This window comes from Hippocampus zosterae, chromosome 14, assembly GCF_025434085.1.
Source record: "Hippocampus zosterae strain Florida chromosome 14, ASM2543408v3, whole genome shotgun sequence".
Classification (NCBI taxonomy): Eukaryota; Metazoa; Chordata; class Actinopteri; order Syngnathiformes; family Syngnathidae; genus Hippocampus; species Hippocampus zosterae.
The window spans coordinates 6,897,854-6,914,870 of NC_067464.1; the positions used below are offsets into that span (position 1 = coordinate 6,897,854).

Here is a 17,017-nt window from a genome sequence, read left to right on the forward strand (position 1 = left end):
TCACACGCTTTGTTATTTGAAGCGGTTTGAGATGAAAGAGGAGAGAATCAAAGTGTCCTTTAACCAGTGGATCAGAGACGTCATGCTCAAAATGTGCACACGTCGGCTACAAGCTAAGTTTCAAAGTCAACAAGAAGCTGTAGCATCCATTGACGAAAAAAGAGATTGGTTCACTTCTCCTGTCCCATGGAAATCCATTTCAATTCCAAGCGGCGACTCACGGTTCCAAATACGCATCGGCGCTCTTCACCAACGCTCCTCTCCCCTCATCCTCAACCTCAGCGGCCATCCATCCAGCCGCACCAACGCCAACTGTCCAACAGCGCTGACATAGCCAGTGAACAAATCGGGGTTGTGAAAAATGCTGCCCATTACTGGCGCAAAAAACACAAGCGCCCCAGGTCTGTCCAGCACCGACAGTCAATGGCGCCGACATTCCTCCCAATCAAAATCTGTGCTGGTACAGGCGTGCTGCCGAGAAGGCGCAACCACCAAGCACAGATACTGCTCCTTTGACGAATGTCGTGGCCAAAAAGCGCTGAAAACAGTCCATATCAGGTCCACACGATGAAACAACAAACAACATGTGACAAAACAAAAGACAAAAATAGCAAAAAAGAACAAAAAAGCAAGGCTCTTGAAGAGCACTTGCCGAAGGCTGCCTACTCGGGCGCCATCTTGGGAAAAAAAAATGGTCGTTTTTTTCATCTAAAAACGCCTTATTAATACATGGTCGTTTTTTTGTTTTTTGTTTTTCGAGTTAACCTGCAAAAAACGACCATGTATAGTAAGGTTTGACTGGCTCTTTGTACCGGCTCGTTCACGACCGACACTTCACTGGAAAGCATTGTTGAAGCTTTATGTTGCTTTATGCAGCTTTATGTTGGCATAAAGGCATTGTTTCAGTCTACTGTAATGACGAAAGATTATGCACGTTTCAAGGAACACGTGGCTGTGCTGAACATTGGCACTTATATTATATTGCTGTCGGTAATGATGGTGTCAGCGAGAAAATTCACCCCCTTAAAGAATCCGTTGTGATTTCAGGGCTTTTTGGGGGATGAGATTGACCAGAAACAGCTTTTCGGATTGTAGCTTGTTTGTGTGGTTTTTTTTTTTCATCTCAGCCTTTTGATGTCATAGAAGCATTATCATATTATGATATAATTTTGTTTCCTCCTGGCTTGTGTTCGTGTTTTACATTCCTACTCTTCTGTACTTCAGGCTGTTTTTTTTTAACATTTTTTATTTTACAAGTTGAAGTGGATAACAGCATAACTGTGCCTTCTGAATTTGGGCGGCGACTGGTCGTAGTTTTCGGCCATTTAGCAACGCTAATGTTTTGTTCGACTCCATATAAGCAGACGGGGAGGAAAATTTTGATTTTGTAAAATCCAGCACACCCTCGTGTGAGCCCAGTGGCTGTGGATAAAAAAAAAAAGTAAGCCAAGATAACGCCTATAGATTAAAATGGAATATATAACAACCTACCAAAAATTAATCTTGCAAAAAAGACCTCTCAGATTACATTGTTTGCATATAGCTGCTCATTTCTTCATCGCTCTTAAGATAAGATAAGATAAGATATCCTTTATTTGTCCCACAATGGGGAAATTTACAGCCTCCAGCAGCAAGAATGTATGTAGAAAGAAGAGAAAAAAAACAACAACAAACATCTTTCAATTAAATACAATATGAACACAAATGGATAAATCGCAGTACTATTTACAATTTACCTTCACATCATTTAATTATTATTATTATGATTGTTATTTTTTATTCATCAGCCTGACAGCAGTCGGTAGGAACGAGCGTCGGCATCTCTCCTTCTTGCAGCGCGGGTGTAACAGTCTCTGGCTGAAGGAGCTACCAAGTGCTGTCAGGGCGGGCTGGAGGGGGTGGGAGGGACTGGCCATCATAGCTTTTAGCTTAGCTAGCATCCTTCTGTTGCCCACCTCCTCCAGAGTGTCAAGGGAGCAACCCAGGACAGAACTGGCCTTCCTGACCAGTCGCTCCAGTCTCTTTCTGTCCCGGGCCGAGATGCTGCCTGACCAGCAGACAATGCCATAATGGATGGCCGAGGCCACCACCGAGTTATAGAACGTCTTAAGGAGTGACCCCTGAACCCCAAAAAACCTCAGTTTCCTGAGTAGGAAGAGTCGGCTCTGTCCTTTCCTAATCAGGGTGTCCGTGTTTGTGGACCAGTCCAGTTTGTCGTTGAGAAGAACACCAAGGTACTTGTAGGAGGTCACCCTCTCTATGTCCATACCCTGGATGTTCATCGGTGCTGGTGAGTACTTTTTCCTGCAGAAATCCACAACCAACTCCTTAGTTTTCCTCGGGTTGATCTGGAGGAGATTCTGCTGGCACCAGTCCACAAAGTCCTTTGTCAGTCCCCTGTACTCCCGATCATCCCCTTCTGTAATGAGGCCAACAATCGCAGAGTCATCGGAGAACTTCTGAAGGTGGCAGTTTGGAGTGTCATGTCTGAAGTCCGAGGTGTAGAGGATGAACAGGAATGGAGCCAGAACAGTCCCCTGCGGCGCTCCAGTGCTGCAGAGAAGCCATAGAAAGGCTAATCGTTTTGTAATTTTGTTTAGAGGTTACAGTGGGTAGAAATGTCACAGATGATACATTTTGGGTCCGGTTGATCCCTGTAGTTTTGATATTCAAGTCAAGACAAGTCGGGAGGGGGTGTGGCCAAATTGCTCATTTCCGGAGGGCGTTTTTCAGGTCGTTCGTTATTTATTGGGTTCTCCAAAACAAATTGATAAAATTGAAAGATCAAGCTAATATATTCCTAATTTTAAAACTATACATAAATTGAGCTTGAGAGAAACATTAACCATCCTAGCCCAAGTGCCCCTTTAAGGATACTGTGGTATTAATGAATGGTTCAAAACGTTAGGGTGTAATCTCCACTGCAGCCACAAGATGTCACCCATTCATTGCCAGGGCCCTCCGTACCAAATGAGGTCCCTCGGTGCCAGTTTCTCTATCGTGGTATTTTTCTGTTGGATGAACATATTTATTTATTGACGTGATCTGTCACACCTAGTATTTTCATTTTGATTAACGCAAAGAATTCATTCGTGCAACCAGATTTTTTTTAACTTCATGTAAACTAATTTCTTAAATTGAAGGGAAACAATTATTTCAAGTGGACGGAAATTAAAATAATTGGCTTCCTGCTTAACGCGAATAATCCTTTCATTTTAACCTTAAATTTTTGATTCATTTTTAAACCATACTGCATTTGATTGTTGGAACTTGTTTTTAAAGTTGCAAATAAAGATTTCAAGTTTTCATAATTTGACATATTTTCACTCATTCACACCTACGTCTTCAATACACCCAGCATGCACAAATTTGGAATGTGGTTGGAAATGGGAGTAACAGGAGAAACATCCGTGCAAGATGTGGGAAAGGACAGAACGACGTGACACAACTTGGATTTGAACCCACAACTTCGGAACAATGAGGTAGATGTGCTAAACGGTTACCATCTGTAGTTAGACCAATAATTCAACTAATATGAAATTTAATTGAATGGATTTTTTCCCCCCCATCAATGAAAAAGGCAACCATGAAATGGCAGATTAAAAGCGGGTCCTTTAACAAAGTGTTTTAATTTGTGAAAAAATTGCAGATCTTTGTTGGTTGTCTTTTTTCCCCATATTTGCAGAAACAGAGTTGTGTTTTGTTTGAGGGGGGTCTAGCAGCTGTTCCTTAAGGCAATCTAAACTATTTGGCTGAGGGGGAAAAAAAGTACCAAATAAGAATGGCATGGTGGCTGACTGGTTAGTCATTCGAAATTTCACAGGTCATGACCTCTTATTCTCTCACATTTTCACCTTGAACTAAAAAGGATGACTTGCATGAAGTTTGAAAGTCAAACAAATTATTGAAATAATTAGTTTACAGGAAAAAAGCTGACTACATTAAATAAATGATTTACATCAGCATAAATATTACGTTTCACAGATGACTTCAATTTTTTTTTCTTTAATTCAACTCATGTTTACTTTTTTTTCACTGAGAGACTTGGCTATTTATTGAGGTCAGGAATGAGTCAGGAGTTGGTAACCTCAGGAGTGAGGTTAGGTTTCTAGTCGGTTTTGGTGTAGATTGAAAGTTAGGTCTGGTGTTAAACCTGAGGTTATGAACCCTGTGTACGTAACACAGGGTTCGGATCAAAGCTTGGTTCTTCAAGCGAAAGGTGAGATATCAATAACAAATGATGCAACACACGAGCTGGTAAACGTTTCAATTAAAGGTGTCGGGGCCCGCTGTAAACCGAGCGATCCGGTCAAATGCCACTGAACTGAAAAACCACAAACCAATTAAAGTCACCGACTCAAACATGCTCACCTGGCCACCCAGTTTACATTACGTGCAGCCTACTTCTGCATTCGGCAAAATGCGTCTAAGCACTTCCTCGCCCGATATGGCGGACACAAATCAGAAGATGTTTCTTGGGGGTCTCATTCAGGGGGTTTTCCATGTACTGTGAAGGAGGAGCATTTGGAATGTGTTTAACTGTTAACATGTACACAGAGAGCTTTGTATGGCAGGGCCCAGGGTCCCCGCCACACATTTTCATGTGTCTACTTATGATCTCTGGAGGCTCGAGAGGGGCCCTCTCCATCAAATTGCTCAGCTTCTTGCCGAGTATAGCCTGCAAGTCAAAACGGACCAGCACACATTAACCCTTGACCCGTTGGCGTGACGGATGAGACCCAACATGCGTGGGTGCAACATGCACATGGAAAGAATCCAGAGTGCTTTCCTTTGAGGGGTGCACACATTGGATCGAGTTACTGTATTCTTCATCTTAGGTTGGCACCCCACTCTCAACTGTCTGTTCCCAGCATTTCAAATGATTTCCAGATGAGCAGTGCAGTCGGGACACTTTACTCACACTCAGACGGCATCAAACACAAATTGAAACGTTTACTTCATTACCGAGGGTTAAGCGTCTAAACACAAGCCATCATGTTTTTGTCCATGTTTTTAATTACTTAATGCGTTACATGGCGAGGGCGATCACTTGGGGGAAAAAAAACAAAACAATCACACAAACAAACAAACAAACAAACAAAAATAGGTCACTTTGTTAGCTGGTTGGCAAGTAAGATAGAGAGTTAGCAAATTAGTGAGAGGTTAGATTTTCACGAAGTAATTTCATGACTCAATCTTTGGTAGCTAGTGACTTTTGTCAGGGGAAAAAGGTCGATAAGTTTGCAAGTTAGCCAGCTAGTCACTAGTTATTTAGCAAACAACTTAGTTATTCAGTCAGCAAGTTGTGTGGATATTACGCTTGTTAGCAAAAAAGTAAGCTCGCAACCTTACTAGCCACTTAGGATTGCAGTTACCAAATTAGGCGGCTTTTCATTATCTAAGAAAACAAAATCTCTAATTTCCTTTTTAAAAAAGTAAGCAACCATGTTAGCAAGTTAGAGCGTTAGTTATCGTGCTAGCAAAGCTTTGTAATTTAGCTCTGCGGTTCATTAGCTAGCTAGTGAGTAAGTAAGCAAAAAAAAAGACTTAAGTGAGTAAATCTGCGAACAAAATGTTAGTATTCTACAAGTAAAGCAGCTCAGTAGTAACAAACATAGTTGTCTAGTTAGTAAGTTATTAATTAGCAAACATGATGATATCCATTTAGCAGGTCAGCAAAAAGAGTAAGTTAGTTAGTTAGTTTGTTAGTAATAAACAGGATTATTATGGTATTTTGATAGTATTTTAGTTAATGAGTAGACAGCAAGCTAGTTATGAAAATTTAATTCTAGTCGAGCTAGTTTGTGATTTAATTGAACAGATTGTTGTAGTTTTTTATTTCTGATGTTAACAAGTTGGGTAGCTAGTTATTAGTTATCTTGTTTTTGTTTTGTTTTTTTGATTGATTTTGATTTACGCCACTACAGTACTAATAATGTAGTCGTGTGGTATTTAGCTGTCTAGTTAGTTGGTTAGTTAGCAGGATTCCGCAGAACTATCTATACTTTGTCATTTTCAACGTTGTACACACTACTGATTCTTGAAACTGCCGCACACCCATTGTGGTTGAACAAAAATATATCGCAATTGTTGAGTTTTTTTTTCCATTGAATTTCATTTTTTAAACACATTTATTTTCTGTTTTCAACATCAGACTCAAATATGTTACGGTCCCATCATTGTGTCATCTTTTGCATCCAACGCAAATATGATTTAAGCGACTGAGTTAGCCTTGTTGTTTATGACATCGCTGTTGGGGGGAAAAACAAAAGAAGAAGCAAGTGATTCATCGACTTTCTGGTTGGTCACCGAGAGCGGCACTGTCGATGATCAAAACTGTAACAGGAAACAATGTGGCCATTCAAACAAACACAAATCTGGCACTCTGTACTTTGAAACTGAAATTACAAATTGTGCAAGATGTCATTTATAGGACAGAAACTCTTATTTATCTTATTACATTTGAAAATAGATATCCATACATTCTATCCAATAGTATAGGCTTTTTTTCTGTTTTCCTTCTCCTCAGCAAAAGAAGAAAGCTCTGTGAGTGTGTCCGTGCGTGTGTGTGAGAATTTTGTTTTTGTGTTAAATGATCAAAACCGGTATTGTATACGTTATGGTGGGAAATACCCCCAATCCTTTTAACTTTTGTACTGAACTTCATTTCAGAGTCGATACTTTTTTGATGTATTTGTTATCTTTTATTTGCAAAGCAGAAGTGTCAAAAGGGCTCAGTAGAAGTACAGAAATGCGTGTAAAGGACAGTTGTAAAAGTAAAAGCAATCATTTAACTTTTGTACTTAAGACCATTCATTGTCATCTGCCTTGTTCTTGTCACAACACACATCGCTAAATACATAAACTGACATCAAGCCATGATGTGCTTTTCGTGATTATAGTTTCTTTTCACCTTAGCTTACGCTCAACAACATGTTCTGGTTTCTGGAGTAATGCGTTTGCTTTGTGGGAGACGGCAAAGACGGGATTGTCTTGAGTTACTGCTTGAATCAAACAGCAACGCAGATGTTTTTAAACTTCAGGAGGCCGATCCGTGTCAAACCTCAACCGACTTGAGAATGTGCGTGAAACACAAGACAGGCGCCGTGTGCAGCAGGCTAATTAACATTTCAACTACTTGATGCTGATTTAGGAGGTGCTGCTGGTGGCCAGTGTGTGTGTATGTGCCAGAGAGGGGGGGGGGATGGGGAGTGGGATTTAAATCAGTAAAGTCTCAGATACATTTTGTTAATATATCACTCATATTAACAGGATCGTGTGTGATTATCAGGATTCAGTTGTAAGTGGTAAGAAGGCTAAGGAGAATGCGGCTTGTTCGCTGCAAATATACATGTGGTACTCCTGCACAGTGCAGGGGAAAAGCGTTTACAAAGAGAACAATGCTCGGTTGTGAGATATTCATTCATGTGTGGTTTGCATTGTCTCTTGGGGTTTCTTGGATACTGGGAAGTTTATTTGACTTATCTTGAGAGGGCCAAATTATTAGGGACACGTCTCACCACTTCTTTAAGAAGTCTGTTTGATAAAAGGACAGCTCAAGATTGATTTCTTGACACAGTATGGCTTGGAATATATAAAACACAGAATACGTATTGATTAAGAATGTTGCATTGATATATTTCAGAACACTAATTGATGATTTTTTTTTTAAATGTCAGTTTGCAAAACAATGCATTTCTTTTAATGCATGCACGATATTTGAAAACGTGAGAATATTTGTAAAAAATGTGAATATGACAAAGTGTTTACTCTGAAAATATGTGTAGTTGTTTCTGTATATTTATGCGTGTAAAATATGTATTGATGAAGTAAAAGCAACAGTCAGTTTTGATTGAAAAAAAAATAAATTCACATCAATTGATTAGAAAATACATATTTTAAAATGGTTAACTATTTTAAAACATCTTTAATTCAAATACATTTATTTCAGAATACTAAAATTATTGATCAATAATTTAAATGTGCAGTTATTGATAAATATTAATGATTGAATATCGCTTATGTTGATTAGTTGTACTGCACACATATTTGCTATTTGAGACATTTAAAAAAAAATACACCAGTGTTTACGTATGCAAAAAAAAAGAAGAAAACATTCGTTTCTATAAATACAAAGTGTCGTGTGAGAACCAGCAGCTTGACGTCGAGAAAAAGACAACAGATATTCATCGCAAGAATGAGCAACAGTGCGTAGAGGTAGATGAAGACATTTTATTGAATGAAAAAATATACGCATAAAAGCACACGTACGCACGTACACACAACAGTCTATATATATATATACAAAAAAAAGTGATATGGACAAGAGAGCAGCAATCGAAGCTCCTCGGGATCACATCCATCAGTACCGGTTCTCCGGACGTGCGCCGTTTCAGAACCGAACTTCACAACAATACCGAGGAGCGCACGCAGTGACGCGCACTGGTCCATATCGCGAGCTAGACGCAAACTAACCTCGATTTTTTTTAATTTTTTGCCGGTACAGTACATTTTTTTTAAAAAACGGCGTGGAGGGAGACTCACGTACAAACAAAATACTACAGTAGGATCGAAGAGGAATTTTTTTCTACCCCGAATTTGCAGCATTTCAGTTGTTTCCTAGCAGCTCCGCGTGCGTCTACACATGAATGACCAGACTGCTGCTTCGCACCAGCCTTTCCCGGTACCGCTGCAGCCAGTCTCTGAGCTCGGAGATCCGGTAGCCCTCAGGTCCCCTGCCCCCCTGGTAAACGATCTTGCCCTCCTGCAGGATGTAGAGTCTGTCGAAGTAGGCGCCGTAGGCGGCGTTGCAGGGGTTCTCCATGCCGTCGACCACCACCGGGAACCCGGGCGCCTCGGAGCGCATGAGCTGCGCCGCGTGGAGCCGGTCCTCCAGGCAGCGGTGCTTGGGGATCTGATAGGGCGCGTCGGTGCTGACCCAGCCGTCCGACGGGTGCGCCTCCTCGATGTACACCAGCACCGAGTCGGCGATGTCGGCGTGGTCCAGCACCAGCCCCTGGAACGCCTTGAGGCGCGCCATGAAGGGGGGTCAAGTGCAGCTGCCGAAGTTGAGGATGAGCGGTCTCCTCTCGCGGGCGAAGTCCAGGATGCGCCCGCGCCGCTCGTCCTCCAGCCGCACCACCTCCGTGTTGGGCGCGCCGCGGCCGAGTTGCGCCGCCTTGAGGAGGTCCAGCTTGTGTCCGTGCCACACCGCCTTGAGGGAGTCCAGCGTGAAGAAGCGGTTGGAGTCGGAGATGCACAGAGGAGGGTCCATGGTGTCGCTCTCCTCCCGCTCTTTCATCCGGAGGAAAAACCTCCTCCGGATGCACAGAAAGTCGAGGAGCCAAAACATGAGCGCGGCCAGCAGGAAGCGGGGCAGAAGCACCAGGCACACCAGCGCGTTCTTGACGGCCTTCATGGTGTTCATCGTGCGCACCATCCACCCGCCCACCCCCCTCCCGCCGACCCCCCGAAAAAAAACGTGCGCCGGCTTCAAGTTGGGTGACTTGCAACTTCCCCTCTTTTTATAGCAGCCACAGGTCTCAATGATGCACACCCCGCCTCCCGCACAGCGGGGCCGAGGCCTCACAAGGCGAGGATTACCTTCTGTCAACTCCGCTGCTTTGAGCCGCTGCCAGACAACATGTGGGCAAATGATGAGACCCATCAAAGTGACACCCCCCCCCTCCCCTCCAAAAAAAAAACCTCCAGTCGTGCATCATGTGTGACATCAACCTCAAAGGAGACGTTTCATCCGTTGCATAGAATTGTTACTTTCATGCTGCGGCAATCGACACTGATGGGTTAAAGATGGGTAAAGTCAGCTGCACATCGCTGATTCCCCCCCCCCCTCCCCGCCCCCCCCTGCAGAGACAATACGTCTAATTATGACCCATTAAGCCGCCTTGACAGTATTTTCCACAAGCAAACATCTTTTGCAGAGACATGCAATTTAAATCATGCAGGTGGCCACAAATGTTCAGGGGGGGGGGGGGGCTGCAGAGGACCATGTACTTCCTAACCAGATTTATGATTAAGATGCAATACAAAACACTTGCATATGTCTGTTTGTTTGTTTGTTTTGATATATTTCACGAATCCAATGCTCTAAGCCTGTTCTAACCTTCAACCACAAAGGGTTTGAACAATTAAAAATCACCCCATATTGTGATCCCCCCCCCCACCCCCCAGTGCTAAAGTCAGTCTTGCATACAAATCAGGACTTTTATCAGAGCTTGCTGATGAGCTGATCATTTGAATCCAAAGGGTTGCAGCAGAAAGAAATGGAAAACATGGTTTGTCTCGAGACGTTAGCTTTAGGCTAACGTTGGACTAGTCCGCTTGCTAGCTAGCTTGTGCATGAGTCCAAAACATAAGCGGTTTGTCATGAATTATGACATAATATGACACTTTTTTTATTGTTTCCCAGCCCAGGTGACTAATTATCCCAAAGAAACATTGATCTTTTTCTCTCTAGGCATTGTTCTAACATCCGACGACGCAACAAGAGTGCACCATTTTAAGAGCAACCGTGGAGTGCGTTTTCAAATGTATACAGTCGAATGGCATCCACCCAAGATGGTGAGCGAGAAAAAAAACGCCAAAGCCAAGCGACCTCGTCAGGTAATCCCTTTCAATTACTCAATCAATCAATCAACTCAATTACTGGGCAGTTTACAAGTGACTTGGAGCGACTTCCAGCCGCCTTACTGGCAAGGTGGGATATAAGTTGAACTGGAAAACCACTCGCACTCACATGAACGCTGATGGGCAATTCAGTCATCAACACATGTCTTACACTCAAAGATGTCAGGCTACTTGATGACAAAAGCCGCGGTCCCCAACCTTTTTTTGCTCCACGGAGCGGTTTAATGTCAGACAATATTTTCAGGGACCGGCTTTATGAATACAACGGGGGGAAAAAATACAACAAAATAATACGACATGAAAATTGCGGTATTTTCGAAACATAACAATAAACACGAATCATGACACGACGAACGTCCTATCTGGCCGCAACACTCTCTGGTCACGATGGTAAAACGTTTAAATGTGCCTTCAAAATAAGATACACCGCAAATACAAAGTGCATGAAAAATACGAGTCACCATCGCCGCATATTATGCAGAGTGGGCTCGGTGCGTACGAATCTCTTGTTGAGATAAATTTGTATGTTAAGTTGGAAATCCGGCGGCCCGGTAGTCCAGTGGTTAGCACGTCGGCTTCACAGTGCAGAGGTACCGGGTTCGATTCCAGCTCCGGCCTCCCTGTGTGGAGTTTGCAAGTTCTCCCCGGGCCTGCGTGGGTTTTCTCCGGGTGCTCCGGTTTGCTCCCACATTCCAAAAATATGCATGGCAGGCTGATTGAACACTCTAAATTGTCCCTAGGTGTGAGTGTGAGCGCAGATGGTTGTTCGTCTCTGTGTGCCCTGCGATTGGCTGGCAACCGATTCAGGGTGTCCCCCGCCTACTGCCCGGAGACAGCTGGGATAGGCTCCAGCACCCCCCGTCACCCTAGTGAGGATCAAGCGGTTAGGAAGATGGATGGATGGATGGAAGTTGGAAATCATGATACTGTCTATTAAATGTAATCATCGGCTCCTCTTCGGTCTCCTGGCGGGGCCTTTTCACCTTCCTATAGATACTTTTCAAAGATGTTTGTTTTTTTACTCATTTTGCGAGCTCCTGAGTTTCATTTTAGCAGTAACCTATCATGTGACCGAGAAGCACGCCTTGACCTGCGTTAAGAGTGACACATTGTAGATGAACGTAATGGAGAATCCGTTTTTTTTGGTCAAAATAAAATATCTTTCAGCTTCCGAAATATCAAATGACCCACGGACCGGTATCGGTCTGCGGCCCGGGGGTTGGGAACCGATGGACTACGGTGATTCTTCAAAAAATTCTTCAAAAGCATTTCAGAGTGAGTGATACTGAAAAAAATATTTGGAAAAACACAATGAAATGAAAAACAGCAAGGACAGCGATAAATGAACGTGACATTTTGCCCAATGTGAGAACACGCTGCAAACAAAAGTTGATTGCATCATTGCTGTACCCACGAAAACATCAGGATTGCACTAAAGCGAGAGACCACTGCAAGCCACAAAAACAATCAAAAAAGCTGTCGACTTAACAACGGGGATGCTTGAGTCTTGCTTCTTTGAATGTCTGCTGACTTCACATTACCTTGCGGTTAATATTCATCTCACATCCAACTTCTCTTAACAGTCCTTGTTCAGGTTACGCCTTTTTTTTTTGAATATGTCACAAAATAGCCAGAAAAGAAAAAGCACAAACCACATAAATGAATCATCTGTGACATCATGCGCACAAATTTGAACTATTTTATAGAAGGTAGAACTTCACAAGAGTTCTACTTTCCGCTGTACTTTGCTTATTTCGATTAATTATTGTTGGTTAAAAAAAAAAAAGGTGTTTAAAACGAATCTGGAGCAGCGTGTATTTTTTTTCCTCTTCTTTCATATCCTCAGCATGCGTTTCTTGTGAATGTCAACTAAAGGAACATTAGCATTTCAAAGAAATAATCTACACACACACACACACACGTGCACACACAGGAAGGCACAACCGTTTCCTTAAAAAAAGTCAGATAGTGTTGTGCATGTTTGAAGAGCTTGAAGCCGACATCAGGAATCATTTGATATTCGTATGACCAAAAGAAACATGAAAAAAAGACAAGATGTCCGAGTAAATAAGACGATACTTAAAAATATTGTTGGGTGCCACATGGAAGGAACAAAAACAGAACTAACTTTTGTGAAAAACTTTTATTTTCTTTTTTAATTTTCTGTTACGCAATGAATAAGCACATGTCACTGGCATCGAAGAGATCAATGGACTAAATGATTCATCCGGCTGAGACACTGATTGGCTGTAAAAGAGTAAGAGGGCGTGATTTAAGAGGCCAAACAAAGAGAAAGCGAGTTTAGTTTCATTAATGCGTGTGTTTTAATACATATACGGGGAGGTTAAAGTAAGTTATTTTAAACTAAAATGGAAAACCTTTACTAGGTTGATGTGGCTACATTGGCGCCTCAATGTACACCCCAATATTTTTTTTCCAAAAAGTGAAAATGAAGCTTGGTAAAGTGCTTCGGACAACAAATGGTGTCGATAAAGTGCAATATAAGTGGACTCCATTGACCTTCATGATCAAATTTGATTTTTTTTTTTGTTCTGTGATGTGTTTTTTGGGCAAAAATCAAATTAGCTGTAACCGGGATTCCCCGCTTGAATGGATAATGAATAGTGAATGTGGAGTGTTGGTGCAAGTCCGAGCTCTACTCCACATGAATAAGAAATGGGCCATAGAAAGTCCGAAAGAGTCACACTAAGCAAATCACTCTAAAAGTGCACATTATTCGATGCAAGTTCATTCATAGGCATTCGTTGTCAGATAATGAGCTGAGGAGTTTGGTCTGGTTGCTTTCCCACTTAAGTCACAGCTCAGGAGCAGGAACAAAGAGGGCTTCAGGAATACTAAAGAAAGACACATAATAAAGAAATTACTGTAAAAACAACATAAAAAAGGATGGATGAGAAGTTTAGTCATATTCTGTCATCAACTTCCATCTGCTCGGGCCATGGGCCACCCGTCTGGAATGGACCATTGCAAAAAAAATGACTCAAGCATGTACATTGACCAATTTGATCTACTAATATGCTACGACGGAAACGTTTGAGGCTCCACCTATAGTACATTATTGACATCCATCCATTTCCTGATCCGCTTATTGGGTTCCGAGGTGCGCTGGAGCCTATGCCAGCTGTCCTCGGGCAGTCAGCGGGGTACACCCTGAACCGGTTGCCAGCTAAAGGACAATTTAGATTGTTCCATTTACACGCATGCATGTTTTTGGAATGTGGGAGGAAACCGGAATACCCGGAGAAAACCCACGCAGGGACGGGAGAGATGCAAATTCCCCACAGGAAGGCCCGGAGCTGGAATCAAACCCTGCACCTCTGCACCCTGAAGCCGACGCACTAAACAGTCGACCACTGGGCCGCCATTATTACTACTAAAAAAAAAAAAAGTGGACTTAAGACAGAGCCCAGTGTGTTCTGCTTTATCAGGCGGAGTCGGCTGCTGGCTAGGACATGACATCGTATATGTTTGTATTCCCAAGAACATCCTTTAAAGCAGGGGTGGGCAATTATTTTTTGCATAGGGCCACATGACAACCAGAAAATATTATGGAGGGCCGGATCAAAAGGGTGAACTAAATTCGACATAATATTAATTGGATTTCTTTATTTAAAAAGCACTATTTTGCATTTTATGACACGTTTTTCAGACTTTAAGAGTACATTATTCCGTCGTATCGAACGATTTGCTTGACTTGGCGCTACTGCGGGCTTCCGTATCGTCTCCCCCTTCCTCCCTATGCTCTGCAACTTCAAGTAACTGTCCAAATGAAATGAATGCAGTTGTTGACATCGAACCTTAATTGTGTACCAAACTTCGGCGGGCTGGATTAAAAAGACCAACGGGCCGGATTTGGCCCGCGGGCCGTATATTGCCCACCTCTGCTTTAAAGGAAAACGGGTCACTCTGAACATTTCTCTGAACTTTTGTTACAATAACGCCTGCAGCAGCAAAACGAGCTGTCTGAAGAGCAGATTGTGATTCCAGAATTGGACGCTTCAGCAGTCACCAAGCAGCACGGTAACCAAGAGACGAGAATCCATCGTCAACAATGACTGACGGAAGCTTCTACGCGTTCTTTTTACGACTTTCGGCTCATCCCATCGAGGTCACCACAGTGGGCCACTAGTAAGATTTGTTTCGGGCAGTTTTTACGCTGTTGAGGTCACACAAAACGATGATGTGAAACCGTCTTGATGTGCAAAACAGTTGGGAGTAGTATAATGAGTGTCATTTTACACTTGAAGTGACTGAGCACTCATTTTGGCCAGATGGTTACTATCTCATTGACAAATAAAGACGACATGGGGGGGAAAGTTCAGACAAGCCATGAGGAAATGAGTGTTCCATTACTAATGTTTGTTTGCTTTTCCAACATCAACAAGTGCATTACAAAAGAGTTTTTACACACACATGCCAGAGATTCACACTGTTATGCCTGAAGGAAGCGCCAACAAAAATTGACAGCATTGCGCTCACTTTTCCACATGAGTTATTGTGCGACAAGATGACTCACTAACCCCAAACAAGATTGTGAAGACAGATGATCAAGTCAAAGCCTGACTCACGATGGCGAAACGACATCCTCTTCGTCACTCTTGTTTCTTACGTCCGAGTCATTTTGATTTGTTGACCATTGATAGCGAGTTAAGACCTTTTAAAATAAAATCAGACACTTTCTAGAAAAAGGCACGAAAGGGGGGGATAATTTTATTTGCAAATAACACTTGAGTTCATTCATCTTCCTAACCGCTTGATCCTCACTAGGGTCGCGGGGGGTGCTGGAGCCCATCCCAGCCGACTCCGGGCAGAAGGCGGGGGACACCCTGAATCGGTTGCCAGCCAATCGCAGGGCACACAGAGACGAACAACCACCCATGCTCACACTCACACCTAGGGACAATTTAGAGTGTTCAATCAGTCTGGCATGCATATTTTTGGAATGTGGGAGGAAACCGGAGCACCCGGAGAAAAGCCACGCAGGCCCGGGGAGAACATGCAAACTCCACACAGGGAGGCCGGAGTTGGAATCGAACCCGGTACCTCTGCACTGTGAAGCCGACGTGCTAACCACTGGACTACCGGGCCGCCCTAACACTTGAGTTATAAAGTTAAAAAAAAACAAAGAGACAACTAAAAGAAAAAAAAACTATAACACACAGATATTTTACGTGGAAAAAGTAATACAGTAGTGGGCATGTTTTTTTAAGCTAAAATAGTGTAATATAGTCATATATTTAATTTAGAGATTCTTCTGCACCATGATGTTTGGGCAACATGCATCCTGGGGCAACATCCTGTTACAATGAGGGTACATGAATCTATCCTCACCTCACCATCTGGTACATGGTGCCTACTGCCAAGGACAAGCGCAGACCGCAGTGCACGATTGGCTGCGATCCGCCATTTGAACCCTCGGGACTTGAACGACTCTTGGTGGTTGAGGTGAGCGGATAACATCGTTCCTGACAAAATATGCCGACAAGCATTCTTCTTTGGTTAAAATCCCATAATACAACGCCATCGACAAGGCCTCTGCTTATGAGCTAACTAACACCAACGTGTTACGACAAAGTCTGCAAAGAAAGTCTGCCTAGGTATTCCGCTTCTCTTATCATCTTCGACCTTACTGAAAGTGGAGGGGAGGAAAAAACAAATCTCTCAAAAGCATGCATGCAGAATTAATCCTTTAATTCTGCCAGAAATGAGGTGTACTGGCGTCTGGTGTGATATGATGACATGATGTATGATGAGGATTCCAGCTCCAAAAAAGTCTTTGGCATTTTCTTTTACAGGCACATTCTCCAAATTGTGGAATTTAAATTATGAGCTTCGACTATGTTGATAAAAACTGATGTCCGATTCCCCTAACCATATCGGACATTCGATAACAGTTTTAATGGTCGCAAACATTTCTACTTCTCGCCAAGGAATTTGGAAATGTTCAAAATATCGTGACGACAAGAAAAACTGTTTTTGACATTTTGACAGATTTTAGGGTGACTGGTTAGCATGGTCTTCCGTGGGTGGAGTTTGCATGTTCTCCCTGTGCCTGTGTGGGTTTTCTGCGGGTAATCCGGTTTCCTCCCACATTCCAAAAACATGCATGGCTGATTGAACACTCAAAAAATTGTCCCGAGGTGCGAGTGTCACTGCAGATGGTTGTTTGTCTATGTGTGCCCTGTGATAGGCTGGCAACCAGCTCAGGGTGTACCCCGCCCACTGCCCGAAGGCGGCTGGGACAGACTCCAGCATGCCCCGCGACCCTCATGACGATAAAGCGGTTCAGATGATGGATGGATGGGTGGATAGACAGATTTTAGCAAGGACCATGCAAGTTGACACACAT

The 17,017-nt window shown here is 42.9% G+C and overlaps 2 protein-coding genes across 2 annotated transcripts in view; both read right to left on the reverse strand.

Annotated features, from left to right (window-relative positions):
* The window catches only part of LOC127614881 (mitochondrial basic amino acids transporter), a 207,282-nt gene that overhangs the window by 104,876 nt on the left and 85,389 nt on the right, over positions 1-17,017 (reverse strand). The window lies entirely within an intron of this gene.
* On the reverse strand, positions 8,213-9,649 carry dio3a (iodothyronine deiodinase 3a). Its single transcript, XM_052086324.1, has one exon. It carries the CDS (start codon positions 9,437-9,439, stop codon positions 8,639-8,641), a length of 801 nt encoding a protein of 266 aa, XP_051942284.1. The 5' UTR covers positions 9,440-9,649; the 3' UTR covers positions 8,213-8,638.